This window comes from Porites lutea, chromosome 1 (genome assembly GCF_958299795.1).
Source record: "Porites lutea chromosome 1, jaPorLute2.1, whole genome shotgun sequence".
NCBI classification, from domain to species: domain Eukaryota; kingdom Metazoa; phylum Cnidaria; class Anthozoa; order Scleractinia; family Poritidae; genus Porites; species Porites lutea.
Window position 1 is genome coordinate 53,223,340 of NC_133201.1, and position 16,130 is coordinate 53,239,469.

The 16,130-nt window shown below is 39.4% G+C and overlaps 1 protein-coding gene across 1 annotated transcript in view; it reads left to right on the forward strand.

Annotated features, from left to right (window-relative positions):
- LOC140921668 (uncharacterized) overlaps positions 1-14,271 on the forward strand; it is a 29,363-nt gene extending 15,092 nt beyond the window's left edge. The window contains exon 15 of the mRNA XM_073371679.1: positions 12,891-14,271. Coding sequence (XP_073227780.1) covers positions 12,891-13,234 — 344 coding nt within the window. The 3' untranslated portion in view covers positions 13,235-14,271. The remainder of the gene's footprint in view (positions 1-12,890) is intronic.
- Positions 14,272-16,130: the final 1,859 nt, after the last annotated feature.

The window sequence follows — 16,130 nt, forward strand, 5'->3', positions numbered from 1 at the left end:
AGTCTACTCAGAAGGTCTATCATTAGGAAATCTTAACAGGAAGGATATTTAAGCTAAAGATAGAAGACCCTTTTGCCAAAGAAATTGCAGAAATTTGGTCTGACACTTTCTTTGAGGGGAGTAGTATCAAAAGATCATTTTCTCATCTTTACCTCTGTTACAAAATTCATTAATACCCGGCGTAGCTAATCGAACCCAATCGAACCCAATCGCTCGATTGGGTTCGACTGGGTTCGGTAATCGAACTTAATCGAACTCACAAAAAAATTTTGCCAATCGAACGCAATCGAACGTTCGGTAATCGAACGGTCCAACAATCGAACATAATCGAACACCATAACAATCGGAAACACGAACCAGTTTCATCCGGTCTGAAACAAAGCGTTGCGGTCAAATAAGTTATTTATTGGCTTCTATTTCAAACACGAGTGCAACAGACAAGATGTCGGACAGGGCAGAGGTGAAACTTACCAGTAAGCGAAGCTTTAGCGACGACGGTAGAAATCTTTTAAAAATATCCCCGTTTGGTGTTATCCCGAGCGATATTCATATTGTGAATGAATCAATTTCGAATCAGCTAAACAATAAAGATTTTAGTTCATTGAAATGTGTTAATATCTCTCACACTTGCTCCTCTAGCTAAAACTCAGTTAAAGAGTGAATTCCTTCCAATTCTACTAAGAGTTAATGCTTATCAATGTTGTATACCATTTTGTTTTTCTACCGAACAAAATCGAACCAATCGCGTCGATTGGGTTCGATTGGGTTCGGTAATCGAACTTAATCGAACTCACAAAAAAGTTCCAGTTCGATTATGTTCGATTGCCGAACCAATCGAACTCCAATCGAACGATTGGGTTCGATTGGGTTCGATTGGTTTTTGGTTCGGTTTCGTTCGATTAGCTACGCCGGGTATATACCCTTTGACTGAGTCTTGTAGTGGAGCATTTTTTTTTTTTTATAGCTACTTGTTATTTATTTAATCGGTACCGGAAAGGCCACAGTAGGTAGACTTTCATGAGTTTCTCACTGGCTATTAAGAGCAGTTGTCTGTAAGATTCGAACTATATTGGAAAGTCGCTGCCACACTATGTCACCGAATTGGCTAAAAACTGGCATGTCGACTTGATGATTTGGGGTCTTTAATAAGGAATAGGTAACTTCAGGTTTTAATTCCTTCTATTTCGGAAATTATCGACACGGCCGGTTTTGGGGTGCTTTGGACCGGTGCCGTATTGGTTAATAGAAGATGTTTTTGTGCCGTCGACTACAACCCTGTCCTCAAGGCTAATCTTCCTTTGCCGATACACGTTGAAAGAACTATCCCTCTTTATTGTCTTTTTAGAAACTACCTCGAAATTGATAACGTTTTCGCAACGATCGATTAAACTTTTGGTGGGTATACTTTTTGAATTTTTTACACCCGTAAAATTAACAGAAATTCAAAGGCGTATATCTCTCTTGCCACATCGCATAGAAGCTTGCCATTCTGCCTGAATACTCATTGTTTGTAGTTAAATCGAGTTCGTTGTTTAAAAAAATGGGCAAATTTAATGGAGCGGAAACAAAAGTTATGAATGAAAGAGTGTTCTAGCGACTTATCAATAAGCTTTACACCGAATACTCGCCAGGTGTTGCCAAAATTACAATCGATAATAGAAATTCTGTCACTAAATCTGAGTGGTCTATATAATAAAATTAGCCTCTGCAATATCAGCGATAGCTCTGCTGCGAAAAATAGTAGAAAAAGGCAGATATATAAGGAAAAGGAAAATGAATTTGTTATATTTATGCTACGACGCGTAAATAAAATGCAACCATCACGGTCCAACTGGAATTTCTCTGATTTTCCTCCAGTTCCTTTAACGAAACCAGAGCTTTTAAAATTAACCATAATAATGAAAATTGAAATGTATTGTCTTACTTGACGACAAAGATGCCAATTTCCACCTTGATCGAAAAAAAAGTAATATTTTCCCACGCATATCGCGGGTCCATCGTCACTTTCCTTGCATGGCGTTACAACTCACGTGAAACCGCCTGGTTTCAAACAACTGAACTGAAGAATCCGTGAAAATCTTAGCCAGGGAATAAAATTGATATAAGTTATCATTATTAGTGAGCGAGGATGCGATGATAGTTCCAGCTACATGTATTTACAGCGTTTGAAGAACTCATGAGACATGAGACATGAGCTCTTGAAATAAAAAAAATTACTTCCGGTTTTGCAAATTGGGCGCCGGAAAAGTAATAAATAGACTCATTCTATCTTGAACGCCATTAACAACGGTTCCGTGCAAAATTATTTAGTTTTTATTTTCGTTTGAGGAAATTCTTGGTCTTTCGATAAAGTGCTTTGTGATAAACAGGAAAATTGGTTTGGAAGAGGTTGAGAAGAATGAGGGATGAGCACAGGAGATAAGAAAACCCCAGTCACCCCACTGAGGGGCTTTAAAACTGTGCGCAAATGCCTCTCCCTAAGGACAATTCCAGATTTACGTTTTCTTGAAAAAGCTTAAAATCGCTAGTCCATGCATGGATAACTCAAGACAGTCCTGATTCTAAATAAAGGAAACAGCAAAGAAAATTCAGTATTAAAGCGACCAGAGTGTTTCTTCGATATCGCGAACAAAAAGGGTGTTCTTTCACGGAGTGACTGAAGATGTGTCTGCAGTTTAATGTAAAACCATTCACCATGCTCACGGACCTTTCGACAACGTAAGTGTACCGATTGATGTAATATCAGTGGTAAAAAACGAACGCTCTTTACTGTAGGACGATGACGTCATCATACAAAAGGCGTCTTCACTCTGGCATCCTCATTTTCTAACCGTCAAAACCTAATTTTCTCTGCTCGTAAACTCAAAACACCTCTGAAGACAAGTAGTGGTAATGTGCTTGTTAGTAAGACGACCAACAAGCTGTGCCCATCGTATACAATCTTGTCTGGGCTCCCTTGAAAAATTGCACTTGATCAGAAGCGTTCAAGTTCATCCTCCGCCGCGACAACTTCATGATCTATTTTTACTAATTCACTCATTCCACGTTAAGTGGGTAAATTACCATTTTTTGGTGTCCATGGCAAGTTTTGGGGACTCAAATTGTTTTCCCATAATCATTTCGCTGAAAAATACTTAAAATATGCCCAAATAAATAGCAACAGTACCCCTTTGTGCTCCTGTAGACAGTAACTTTGAGGGAATGAAGGCCAAAAGTGTCCAAAAAATGCAATTTTGCTATGTCCACAGAGAGGGTGGGTATAGAAGGTGACGGTATATTTTTGCTTGTCGCCTTATACTATGGAAACTAATCAATCCAATGTCTCGGGAGGGACCTAAACTAAAGTCCTACATGATCATTTCTCACTGCAGGTCAGTTTTGTTGCTTTTAACTACAGTGAACTGGTGTCCGCTATTTTTATGAAACTTCCGTTACCGATCTGAGGGCAGATCACAAATGGCCTAGAAATAAATACTGCGAATGATTTACATCGGGTAAATATTACTTAAGTTTGCTCTTTTTAATACGCAAAGCAGAAAATGAAGAGCAGAGGCCCGTGGAAAGAAATTCCCTCTCACAATAGCAGGATTCAGGGTGAACGGTTACTAAGTTACTAAGATTACAGCAGGAAAAAATGAAAAGTGGGTCGTGCTGATTTTTGTGGTGACGGAGGAGCTAGTGAGGATTATTATGGAGTTTGGTTTTTCCGAGTTATTAATTTCACTTCAAGATGTAACACAAAAGGTAGAATTGTAACTTCCGTTACCAAGAATTTGTTCGGTCTCTAAAACATGGGATAAACGTCAGGAAAATTTCAGGAAATGCTGTCACACGATTGCCCCATCAAACAACCCAAGCCTTGATGACATCTGGTGAATATTTCGTCATATTATTTTAAAGTAACCCTCATACGTGTCCCATTGGTGAGATACCTCTCTGTCAAGTGTGATAAGGGAATTTTAGCTGAGTTTGTGGTTTGACGAGTTTTTTTGCCTAGTTCAAAGAAGTTTATTTTCCTTTGAAGTATTTCTAGGCAATTTAGGAATATAAGATGAAAATGGGACAGGCATCTTGATCATTTTATTATTTTTTTTAAAGTAACGGAGGTTACACAAAACAGGAAGTGGATTATCTGAAGCTGTTTTCGCTAGTTCAACCCTCTTTTCTGTGAATGGACCTTACAACATTCATGTATTACAATTCTTGTACGAATTCTAACAGATTACCATGTATCTATTAATTTTTTTTCTTTCAATTCAATTTATTTTGCTCATTTTGTTGTTTTTAGCCTTGTTCCACCCAAAAATTCCAAACTTTCATCCAAAATTGTTTAGCATTAATTCAATTCAATGGAATAAGTCATATGCATTGTTATTTAAGACGGTCTGTAATCCCAAAAGTAAGTAGTTGGAAGAGAAATGAAATATTACCTTCCTTCTGTAACTTCCGTTACCGAAACTTATTTGATAATCACTCGTTTTCTAGTAGATCACATGTTTCCAAACTATAAAAAAGGTAAACAACACTTTCTTTCCTTCACATTTACCAAAATAATGTTTAGTCTGACGGCTTTTTTAAAGAAAAAACATTTAAAAAAACATAGCAATTTTAAATTCTTAATATTTTGTTACGTCAGACCAAAGTACACCATGGCAGAACAACTTGACTTTTTCATTCCTTGAGCCACTGACTTGACTAAAATGTAAAACTCAGGCCTTAGCCTTCCACGGATTTCATTTTAAACATTTTATAGTATGCTAAATTGAAGAAAACATACTATAATGCAACACTGTCCTGTTTCAAGCCATACAAAATATCACACTAGATGCTTTTAAATAACAGGCTATAACTTTTTATAGATAAAAGATATGTTGACCAAATTTTGGTTTCTCACCCTTCAATAATGTATCTTTCGGTTAAACTAACTACTTGTCTGATTTGTTGACCTTCGATTTTTCGAAAATCCTTGGCACAATTTACCTACTTAACGTGGAATGAGTGTATTAATGGGTGGTTCAGTTTGGAACTATCCTATGGCTTTTCCTTTCGGGTCTACAGGAGCGTCTCTATCAGGAGCGTAGCCAGGATTTTCCAGGTGTGCGCCCAATTCTCAAAACTTACCCCAACTTCTTACTCAGTTCTCTCGTATCAAACGTTCCCCTATTACATTTGCTAATTCTGTTAACTAGATGAGGTTATGCGTGGATGAAATGGCACTTGCAATCGGTGAGAAAATTAGGTTAGACACTTTGCCCTCAAGGACGGCTCTCGCGTTTTGCTGACACTTTCTACCTTAGAAGTAAAAAGTGAAGCTTTGGCTTTCCCTTTCCGTGTAAACAATTTCGTTCGGCTGTTCAAACTACTTTTAGAAAACAACAAACTACCCAACTTTATTTTTAATGAAGGTGTAAGGGTAGGAATCCAAATTGTTTTCAAATGTTCTTCAAAATGTACGCCATGCAAGTGGAGTGTTTCACTGATTTTAACACGAAGATTGTAAAGCAATGTCTAGTGAGTACGGGGGTAATGCTCCATCGTAAAAAAATGAAACTGAAAAGAAAAATTTTGTATAATAGGAGTACACATTTTTTAATTTTATCGAGTTGTGAAAAATCACAAATTTGTTTCTTCTTGAATGTGTTATACTCTCATCCAGTTTGAGTGTTTTCAGTCTTTCCGATATGTCCGTCGGAGATCGGTAGTTACCGTGAATGATCGATTAAGCGCCGCGGCGCCTATTTCATTTTCCATGTTAAAAGTGCGGTGCTTATGAGGGAGGGGCGCTTATTTCAACTGCGGTTAAAACACTAAGGGGAATATAGAGAGAGAACTCAGAGTTCGGCAAGAAAAAAGGACAAATATGCACACCTCGAACTGTTATATGAACCTGGTTTCGAAAGTTCCCGCTCATTATAACTTTAGAACTCACGACTGGGTCGTGGTCTTGTTTGTCAAGCGATATGGTTTTGATGTCTTTTTATGTCAAGCGTCGTAACAAGTCTAACAAAGGTCGGGCGTTTACTCTGTAGCGGCGTTTATTCCAGTAGCGGCGCTTAATCGATTATTTACGGTAACTGCACATTTGCTTGGAAAAAAGGAAAAAATGAAAGATTGATTTTGTCACTTAGGGAAGTTAACCATGATTTCATAGGTCCGTTCGTGTCAAACAGGTAACATAGTGCTTTCGTCAAGGGAAAAAATGGAAATTTTTGCTCTATTTTCCCTTGGCTTGGTGCCTTAGTGATATATGATTCTTTGGTCTTTATGGGAGCACCGCTGAAGTCATCATAGCTTTTCTTTTAAATATATAGGAAAATAATCGTCGCTTATCAATTTTTAGAGCACTGTCCCGTCAATTAATTTTTGTTTAGTCATGGACTAAAATGATCGTTTTTTGTTAACCTTTTTTGGATTTTTTTTACGCATGTACGGGCCTGAGGAAATGTTACCTGAAAACAAGCTACGATCCTAACTTTCTACCTTCGAGTCTTTTCCATAGCCATAAGTTTTCCCCTCAAGGAATTTTTCTTTGTTTCACATAATGATTGGTCTTGTATGCTCATCGATTTTTGAGAGGTACAATAAAGTTTTGGCCATTTGTCAGTTAAATTTAAGGCCATTTATCAGTTGTCAGTTAATTGGCTGTTAATAATTAAGTAATTTAGTTATTTCTTTTTTATCCAAAATTTAGCTCAAAAGGCACATTAAATGTAAATTGTATCACTAATTCGAACATTCCTACACTAATAACCTTTTTTTTTCCAATTTGGAGTTGAATTCATTACAAGCGGCTTTCTAACGTTACTCTCCTGCTTGCCGAGCAAAACATTCCTCTCTAACCCTTAGACCCTTAGCTCATCAAAATTCCCCTTCAAAATATTTGAAGTATATCGTGAGAAAGACAAACAAATATCGGAAGAGTTCTGTCTTTTTCTGTTCGTTTGATTTGATTGGGTATTGTTTGTCAATGGCTCAATTGTGATTGGCTGGGATGAAGTGATCAGGAAATATTGCACCACAGGCAGCCCAAGCTCACGTCACGTGAAAGGATTAGATTAATTATTAGCGGTGTGCGAGCCGGGACGTGACTGTTCAACGAAAGCGGTATTGGGTTACATGGCGGCCGTGAATTTATAAAGGATTTGTATGGGAATCCACGTTATAGATTTAGGAAGATAAATACTCGTAGAAATTCTCAATAAAAAACGTCTTACCTTATTTACATGGTGTGTTCTTGCTTGCTGTGTGGTTATTTTCCCGATCCGGTGCGATTTTAGCGATTTTTTTCATTTCTGAGTTTCCACTACTAAAGAGAGAGCAAGGCCGAACACTTCCAATCTGGACAGCCCGCCGAACGAAGCCAAAAATTCCAGGTTCAAATATCCCCACGGCCAAAATTCCACCGCAGAATCCAACTACAAAGGTTAAACTTTCATTTCAACTTTCTAGCCACGCAATCGCATCCCTGCGAGCGACGCCAGGCGGCAGTTTGTTTCCCCGATGAAACAGTAAAACGTTGGGCCAGAACCGCGTACAAATCCACCACGACACAACGACCGTTGAAGTCGGCTTGGTAACCTCGTCACGTTGACAAACAAAGACTCACGGGGTACACTAACGCAAATTGTCAACATGAATTTCTGTTCTCATCCCTGGGTCCCCCCGTGAGTCTTTGTTTGTCAACGTGACGAGGTTACCAAGCCGACTTCAACGGTCGTTGTGTCGTGGTGGATTTGTACGCGGTTCTGGCCCAACGTTTTACTGTTTCATCGGGGAAACAAACTGCCGCCTGGCGTCGCTCGCAGGGATGCGATTGCGTGGCTAGAAAGTTGAAATGAAAGTTTAACCTTTGTAGTTGGATTCTGCGGTGGAATTTTGGCCGTGGGGATATTTTAACCTGGAATTTTTGGCTTCGTTCGGCGGGCTGTCCAGATTGGAAGTGTTCGGCCTTGCTCTCTCTTTAGTAGTGGAAACTCAGAAATGAAAAAAATCGCTAAAATCGCACCGGATCGGGAAAATAACCACACAGCAAGCAAGAACACACCATGTAAATAAGGTAAGACGTTTTTTATTGAGAATTTCTACGAGTATTTATCTTCCTAAATCTATAACGTGGATTCCCATACAAATCCTTTATAAATTCACGGCCGCCATGTAACCCAATACCGCTTTCGTTGAACAGTCACGTCCCGGCTCGCACACCGCTAATAATTAATCCAATCCTTTCACGTGACGTGAGCTTGGGCTGCCTGTGATTGCACTCGCCCAAATAGGCGCGTTGGGAAGAGAGTACGGTAACAAACAAAATATGTTTTCTCCTGTGAAACATGAAACATATCTACTATAAGCATACCTTACAAATCAAGTCGAAAATGGGCACGTGGGTGAAGTGTTTTGTTTCTATAATGTTTTGTTTTTAGTTGATGTACTGCGTGTTTTAATGTATGAATTTACATACGATCAACCGACACCACTAAAATCTGACGTGTAACGATCCCTCCAGGAAAGGTGTTGAGAAGCAAGCACACGCGGTGGTTCGCACCGCTGCCGCAAAGCTACAAAATGTAGTCATACATTAGGCCACCGTAAATATAACATAAATAACTTCAAGAAAAATAAATGTTACATAGTGCATTACGTGAAAACAAGAGCGAAAATATTCTGAAAGCGCAACAGTACCCAGAAGGTTTTCCGAACTAACTTTCATGCTTATATTTACACCACTACATGAAACAAATACACAAGCACTAAGAATACATACTGTTCATTTCGCTTCCTGAGTCATCCAGCATACTTGGAAGCTCCAGCTTCCACTGGTCGTTCGTTGTGATGGCGAAGTTATCACTTTTCCCGCCCGGTTTCGGTGCCATCCGATAAAGCTATATATCGAAATCTCCAAGGCCGTATTTAATTGTTAGTTCCTTCAGACCAAGGAATTGAATAAGGTGCTTTTTGAGAGCATGTACTGTATTTAAGTCATTTATCGGAATACGGCTTCTATGTCTTTCGAATGCCGTATCCGAATTAACGAGGTAAAAGCTTACAATCGCTTTAATAACGCCAGCATTGGCAAACATCATGTAAGCTGGCGCGTGCTCGGGACTGCTCAGCGTGAGTTTGTAAGTTCGAGATCAGAGATGAAAATTATGACCCTGATGTACATGGGTCATACAGTAAATTATTAACGAAATATGACACTCAAGCGTCCTGCTGCTAGGATTTAATATAAAACGTGCAATTGTTTGACGAAAAGAGTAAAACATTGTTATTTACAACGGGTTTTGAAGGATATTTAGGGCAATAAGATCTTTTGTCAGTTGTCAGTAAAACCCTCTGACAGTAAAACCCTCTACAAATGTCAGTTGTCAGTTAAATTTTAGCCTATTTGTCAGTTGTCAGTTAAAACTTTCGCCATTTGTCAGTTGTCAGTTAACCCCATCCAGACCCTCTACTTTCTGTCGCAATCCCCTGATCTAACAGCTCCTTGCTGAACAAAAACAGTTTTAATTGTGTCTATTCAGAGAACTAGCCAATATTTTTTCAGCGATACGCACGATGTTCCTAATTCCCCCTAGTCGACACGCGTGCAAAACGTCTGCGCATGCGCAAGGTCTCTATTTTCAATAATTAAAATTTGCAAAATCTTCCCCATTTAAATTGAAAAACACTTAGGAATGTTTGATATGTTTAATGGTTTGCAGCCGGTTCTAGTATTAAGCACAACAAAAAATTACTTTAACTAACTTACCTCGACTGGCTTTTTTCGTGGTTTGACAGTAAACTCAGGATGACTCGAGAATTGTTTATTACCTCGTGCTTTGCAGTGATAACACCACCGTGTGCCCGGGCGATATGCTGTCGTTCGAGAGCCAATCTCGTCAAATATTGGGTAAAATCTGCGAGGAACTGGCTTTGAATCCAGGCGAGAAGGGGTTTTCCTGTCGTGTGTTGGACAGGAGCAGCGCGCGTCCTTTCTTCGCAACTCATCCCAATGTCGCCGGCAAACATGGGAGTTTACCTGCAAACCAACAACACGGCTGAGAGCTTCAGACAGCTGGTACAGTCGTCCAGTACAAGGTTTTTCCGTCCTTGTTTTTCCACTTAGCATGCATTGGTCGTTTTCGTTGTTCGTATTGACCGAGCTCAGCGACATGACGACCAAAACAGCAACAATGGCTACGGCGAAGTGCTGCCAGAGCGAGCGTGGACTTTCAAACATAATTTTCGCCTTTGGTGCAAGGAGGAAAGTATGTGGTGCAAAAGAGAGAAACTAAAGCAAGTAATAAACTTTGTGTTCGTGAAATTCTAAGGTTATCTTTTGTGTGTGGAGCTTACTTTTTTGAATTTCGTGGCCGGAATCTAGTTTGTTATGGTATCGCGTATAATTTCGATGGGGAAGGCACTGGCAAATTCGCGCCGGAAGCAGGGAAGGCACGCATGCGCACTGCGTTTTTCACGCGTGTCCCCCTAGTCCCCGTCTTAGGCGCTGGCGTCGCGTAGAATTCTGGGTTCTCTGAGGTCAACCAAAAATTTCCCGTCCGGGTAGGGGTTAGTATTTTGCTGTTTTTAGCCGTGACACTTCTGAATGAAGCATACATGAGGTAAAAACAATAAAACGGTCAAAGAGTACTGGAAACAAGTTTGAAAAATAAAAAGGATGGCGGCCGAAACGCGGATAATTTTTTTCTGGCTTGCAAATACGTTTTCTGGAAATTTTCTTCGCGCTGGCTACCCCTCACGGATTCAGGTCAAATTCAAAGGAAAAAAAAAACAGTTTTTATCACAATCCTTGGTTTAAAAGACTGTGGTGGTTTAAAGGCAGACAAGAGATGTCACGATATCAGGTGGTACCGTTTGCGATTTCTGCAAACTTTGGTTGTAATCTTTCCGCGCAAGTCTACGCAGGTGAAAATCCATACAAAACTGGCGATTTTTTGAATGGTTTTGAGCGCGAAAAACCCAGTGAAATCCGATAAGCTGGCATTAATCGAAGGCAAGATCTTGAATTTGATGTTTCTTGATATAAATACCGTAAAATTCCGAAAACAAGCCCCGGGCCTTATATTTTTCAAAGGCCCTTTTTGAGGGGCTTATTTTTGGAGGGGCTTATATTCGGAGGGGCTTATCTACGGAGGGAAATTTGCGTTTCAAACTCGATTGGGCTAGCCTTATAGTTGGAAGTAAATTTACCGTTTTTGCTCATTGTTTTACTTTGTATTTGAGGGCAATTTTCCAAGTACAAGCCCCCGGGGGCTTATATTTGGAGGGGCGATTTAACGGAGGTTTTTTTGCTTCACCGGTTTGGGGGGCTTATATTTGGAGGGGCTTATACATGGAGGGGCTTATTTTCGGAATTTTACGGTATTCTGGTGGAACCCATTGAGATTTTGTTACGAGTAACTCACAATCAGAGACAAAAAACTCCGAAAGTCGCTTCAGTCTTATTATTCCGCCATATTTTATAGACCAAATCGTGGCTCGAATGCGGCTCTAGCCTGTTAAATTCCCGGATGTGACCGGGCATTCTACGCGATGAGTGCTTTTAAGGCAAAGGATTCCGTACTATTGTCTCAAGTGCTGTTGTAGTTTAAAAAAAATGACAGAAATGACTAGAACTTACGTTTCCTGTTTTTATCTCACCTATTGTATGACGCACACTCGATTTTATATTAGCGCATCAGTCTGTCTAGTGGCTCCCAAAGCACTAACACGATTTTTTAACTATTCTATGTTTTAATTGCTGTAGTCAATTACTTATTATAGGTGATTATTAATATAAATTCATTTTAAATCTACTTATACATTTTTGTATCTTTTTTAGAATCTTATCGTATCTTTGTAGAGTTTTTGTTGTTAGTAGTTGTTTATTGTAAGTAATTTTATCCTTATTTTTCATTTTAGTTCTATATCGTTATCATTTTTATACGGCCCCTCAAGCGTTGAGTTTTAAGTCTTATCTTGTTTTAATAAAAGAAAGAGATGATGATGATCATGGTGATGATGATGATCATGGTTTATGTTTGAAAACCTTGAGTATGAATATGTATAATATTTCAAAAAGCTACACAAAGACCGAGCATACAATCGACAAACAACATAATCAGAACGGGGGCCGCTGTAGTGTCAGCTATTACAAGTGTATATTTCTTTTTTCACTCAAGTTTTCCTTGCACAATTGTGATGTACTTTGTCGCCGAAAAGCAAAACCGTACATTAGCGTTTTGAAGAGCTGGACCACGACCAAGACAGCAGGGAGTAATTCGGAAGTTAATCTGAATGTACAGTGGAAGCTCGGCATAACGAAGGACCAAGTGACCGGCAGAATTTGTTCGCTATATAACGAAGTTTCGTATTATCGAGGTTCTTTTCCATATATTTTATTACTACTGGAGTAACGAAAATCGTTTGTTACACCGAGGACTTTAATTTGTTATATAGAGGTTCATTAAAACAAGGTTCCACTGAAGTAAACGATATCTGAACAATTCAAGCCTTTTTGTCGTAGGTGACGACAAGTGATAGTCTCTGTACAGACCTTACCCCTTCTCAGAAAAAAAATCAGGAGAAGAGAGTCGTCTCCCTAGCAGGGGGGACGTCTGTACACAGGCTAGACAAGTAACTATTATTCTGCGATTTATTATCGCTATTTGTAATATTGTTGTGTTTAGCTTTTCAAATATGCACCAGTTTCTTTGTTCCCAGATTAAATACTTTAGTAAGAGTAGTTCAAAACCTATTAAAAACAAACTTTTACGAGGCTCGTATCTTTACGAAGGGAATTAAACTATTACAAGTAGTACATATTTTCTTGTCACTTTACGAACTGTACAAATTGGGATTTTTGAAGCCTGGGCATTGATCTTGCTTTTCATTTCTTTTTTTCCGAACAGGTTACAGCAGTTGTCCCGGGTATCGATACGATTCATCGGCATTTCTTTTCTCGCTGGTTAACAAACCAGGATGGGCACCTGTGAAACTGCCCGCGTATAGAAATTACGGTAATGCCATATACGATTGCTCGTCTTATGGACCTACTTTTGGTGGAGGCAATGACATTAGAATTGACGACTACGCGTCATCCGGTAGTGGTTCCATTACTTATCTTGGCCATACTTACACCCCACCAAGCGGGTACCGCTATGGAAGTACCTTCAGCAACACATTCCTGCAAGGACAAAGAAATACGGATCATTTTACACCAGACGAAGTAGAAACGTTTTACGAAACAACCTAGCTGTGGCATCGTATTCAGCTTCAAGCTTTACAGTCAATGAATAAAATAAAATATAAAATCGAAGAATTGTGTTTCTCCCAGCATATAAGCAATTCATTTCCGCAAATCCTAGTTAAAGAAATAACGTTTTGTTGGATACAATGAAGTACCAGGAAGTTCAGGTCTAATAAAACTTGCATAACCTAAAGAAGAAACGAAATAATTAGAAAGCGCGCGACATATCGGCAGACGTAATTGTTAAAGTTCAGAGTTTAGCAGAATGTGTCTGCTTTAAATTTTACGTTCATGCATATCCAAATTAATCAGTCTTCATAATACTTTAGTACATTAACTAAATAAAAAGGATTTTAACCCTTCAGTACTGTTATCATAAAAAAGAAAAGTTGTTTAATTTTTGAACGAGCCGACTATTATTCCTAGGAGATTAATCTCCATAAAGTTATTAAAATATGATGCATTGTAACAGTGTGGAAAGATAAAAATCGAGTTTGGAAGTTTAAAGTTTTGTTGTTGTTTTATTAAGTGGGTCAAGGTTACTTAAGGTTGTATTCCACTAAATCAGAGCTACATTGGACAGGTTTTGGGGCGGTATCTTCGTCTTTTTAATGAGCTTTTTAACTTAATTGTCGTGTATTTTGAAGGCCTATCCTTAAGCAAAACAAACTTTGTTTTAAGGATTCTTATACAAAAAACCGGACAGGAGTGTGGGATCCCTAGTGTATGATAAATCATAGACTGTGAAACAAACGTGGCTCCCTATTCCGCGATAATAACCTTCCACGGAACAAGTACCCTTTTCGGCCGCCATTTTGTTTTGCCTTCTTCATTCAGCTTCATAGTCCGCTCATTTAAACTGCTCATGAGCAGAACCAATTTTTCAGGCTTAAGACCATGTAAATCGACCTCAAAGGGGTCATTTCTTGCCATGAATTGTTTCTCGTAGAATTTAATATGTAGTAACAAAAAATAATTATTTTGGGAGGTAAAAGTGATTTTAGGTTTTGCAGTGAGGTAGTTGCGGAAGTGATAATTTGGTTATGAAGGAATAATGTAGTTACAGTACGTTGAAATAAAGTGGTGGTTATGAAAAGTACATACTTGTACTTATTTTATATGTTGTCAGGCTCTCTGTTTAGGATTGTTTTTCGCTTATTTTTGATCATATTTGTATAGATATGTATAGAACATGGATAAGGCCAAAAGCTCATTTAATACAGAGAAAGGAGTATGGAAGGGGCTGGGGGGGGGGGGGGGGGGCAATTTGAAGATAAATGCTGTGTTGTGACACACTGCGCGGCGGACATTCGCGTCGCTTGGCTTGTTTACCTGGCTTGTTTACGCTCGCACGTATTGCGTGCCTATTGCAACTTTGAATCAAAACAAGCGAACTCGATTACTCTATGAGAATGAAGTGCACGCATTAGCGAGGTTGGCTTTCTACGAGAATTTCTTGGTTGGGCAAGAATCAAGTGTCTGTTGTCCCCATGAACGAGTGCTCATAGGCGTTTTTTACCAAAAACTTTCGGAAACTTCCATGGAAAGGTCCATCGAGTGAAGAATGTGTTCCATTTGACACAAGTTCCATTCGTTTATACGTTCGTCACCAAAATTCAAGATGGTAGCACAGATATCGCTGTGCTTGAATAGCCTGGAACTGCCGGTGATTCCTTGTGAAAACTCATAAATGGAACATGCTTTTTCACCGGAAATTTCCAACGGGAAAACAGGACTACCTTTTTTAAATTCCCATTATTCCCGGGAACTTTCCAGAGGAACGCCCGCAAAATGTGTGTTCCATTAACATCCCAACTGGAATTTTCGGAATTTCTTAGTAAATGGAAAGCGCCCCATATTACATTTAAGGGAAAAGTATCCCGATTCTGCGCATGCTCAGAATTTTGATTTTTGTTTATCCTGTCGCGAAATCAAACGATGCGAGGAGAGTAAGAAAACCTTGAAAAATCCGTTTGCACCGCGCTTCGCCGAGTTCGATACTACACTAAATCTTCTCAGAATTACAGATCAATGATATATTGTTTCGATTTGGGCGAAATCGGGATTTTTTGGCGTTACTTTCATTGCCGTTAGCTGGAGGACCAAGAGAAGGGAAGCGCTTTAATGCCAGTTGATAGCTTATTTCTCTCCCTACGGCCGTTAAAATCAAACAGACAGGCACTACATGTTTTAAGAAACGAGTGCAATTAAGTCGTAAAATTATGTTTGACTAACCTTTGTAATGCTTCATCGCGCTGAGATTGAATTTTTATTTTTATCTTTCAAACTTTTGAGGCTAGAACGCCAGCAAATACTACTCGACTTGGATTTGCCACAAATTGACCTCTGACACCAGTTTCACAGCAGAAAAGCTGTTTTAAAAGGAAGCGGAACGAGCTTTTCGGGTCGCGAGACGGCCGCGCTAGCGGCGAAATCGCGATAAGTCTTCGTGCCGCGAGCCAAATTTTAAATAAGGCGAAGGACTTCTTCGAAAGTCTAAAATATTACTTGAGAATGTAACCAACAAATCTCCGTCGGCGGTGCGGTCCGGAAGGAAATCTTGCCGCGTCAATATGACAGTTCTATTGTCTTTTTAAGAAAGAACAGATGATGCTCGCGCGTGCGCATAGTCGGGACACTGTCCCTTTAAGAGGCCCTCTCAGGGCTTCAGGAGGGTTACGTATGTCTCTAGTCTGAATTTCAAAACCTGTTGTTTCACGTATTGAGGGGGAAGCCATATCGCTGTCGGTATTTTACTACTGATTTTTCTCTTTTCTATGTCGTTGTCGTAGTTTCATCCCATCTTTGTGTCACTTCTCACCATTTCTGCTCCATTGTCGCTGTTCAAAGGCCATGTCGCTTGTCGGAATTTACCCTAACGGGGCTCCTGCCCTAACAGGAT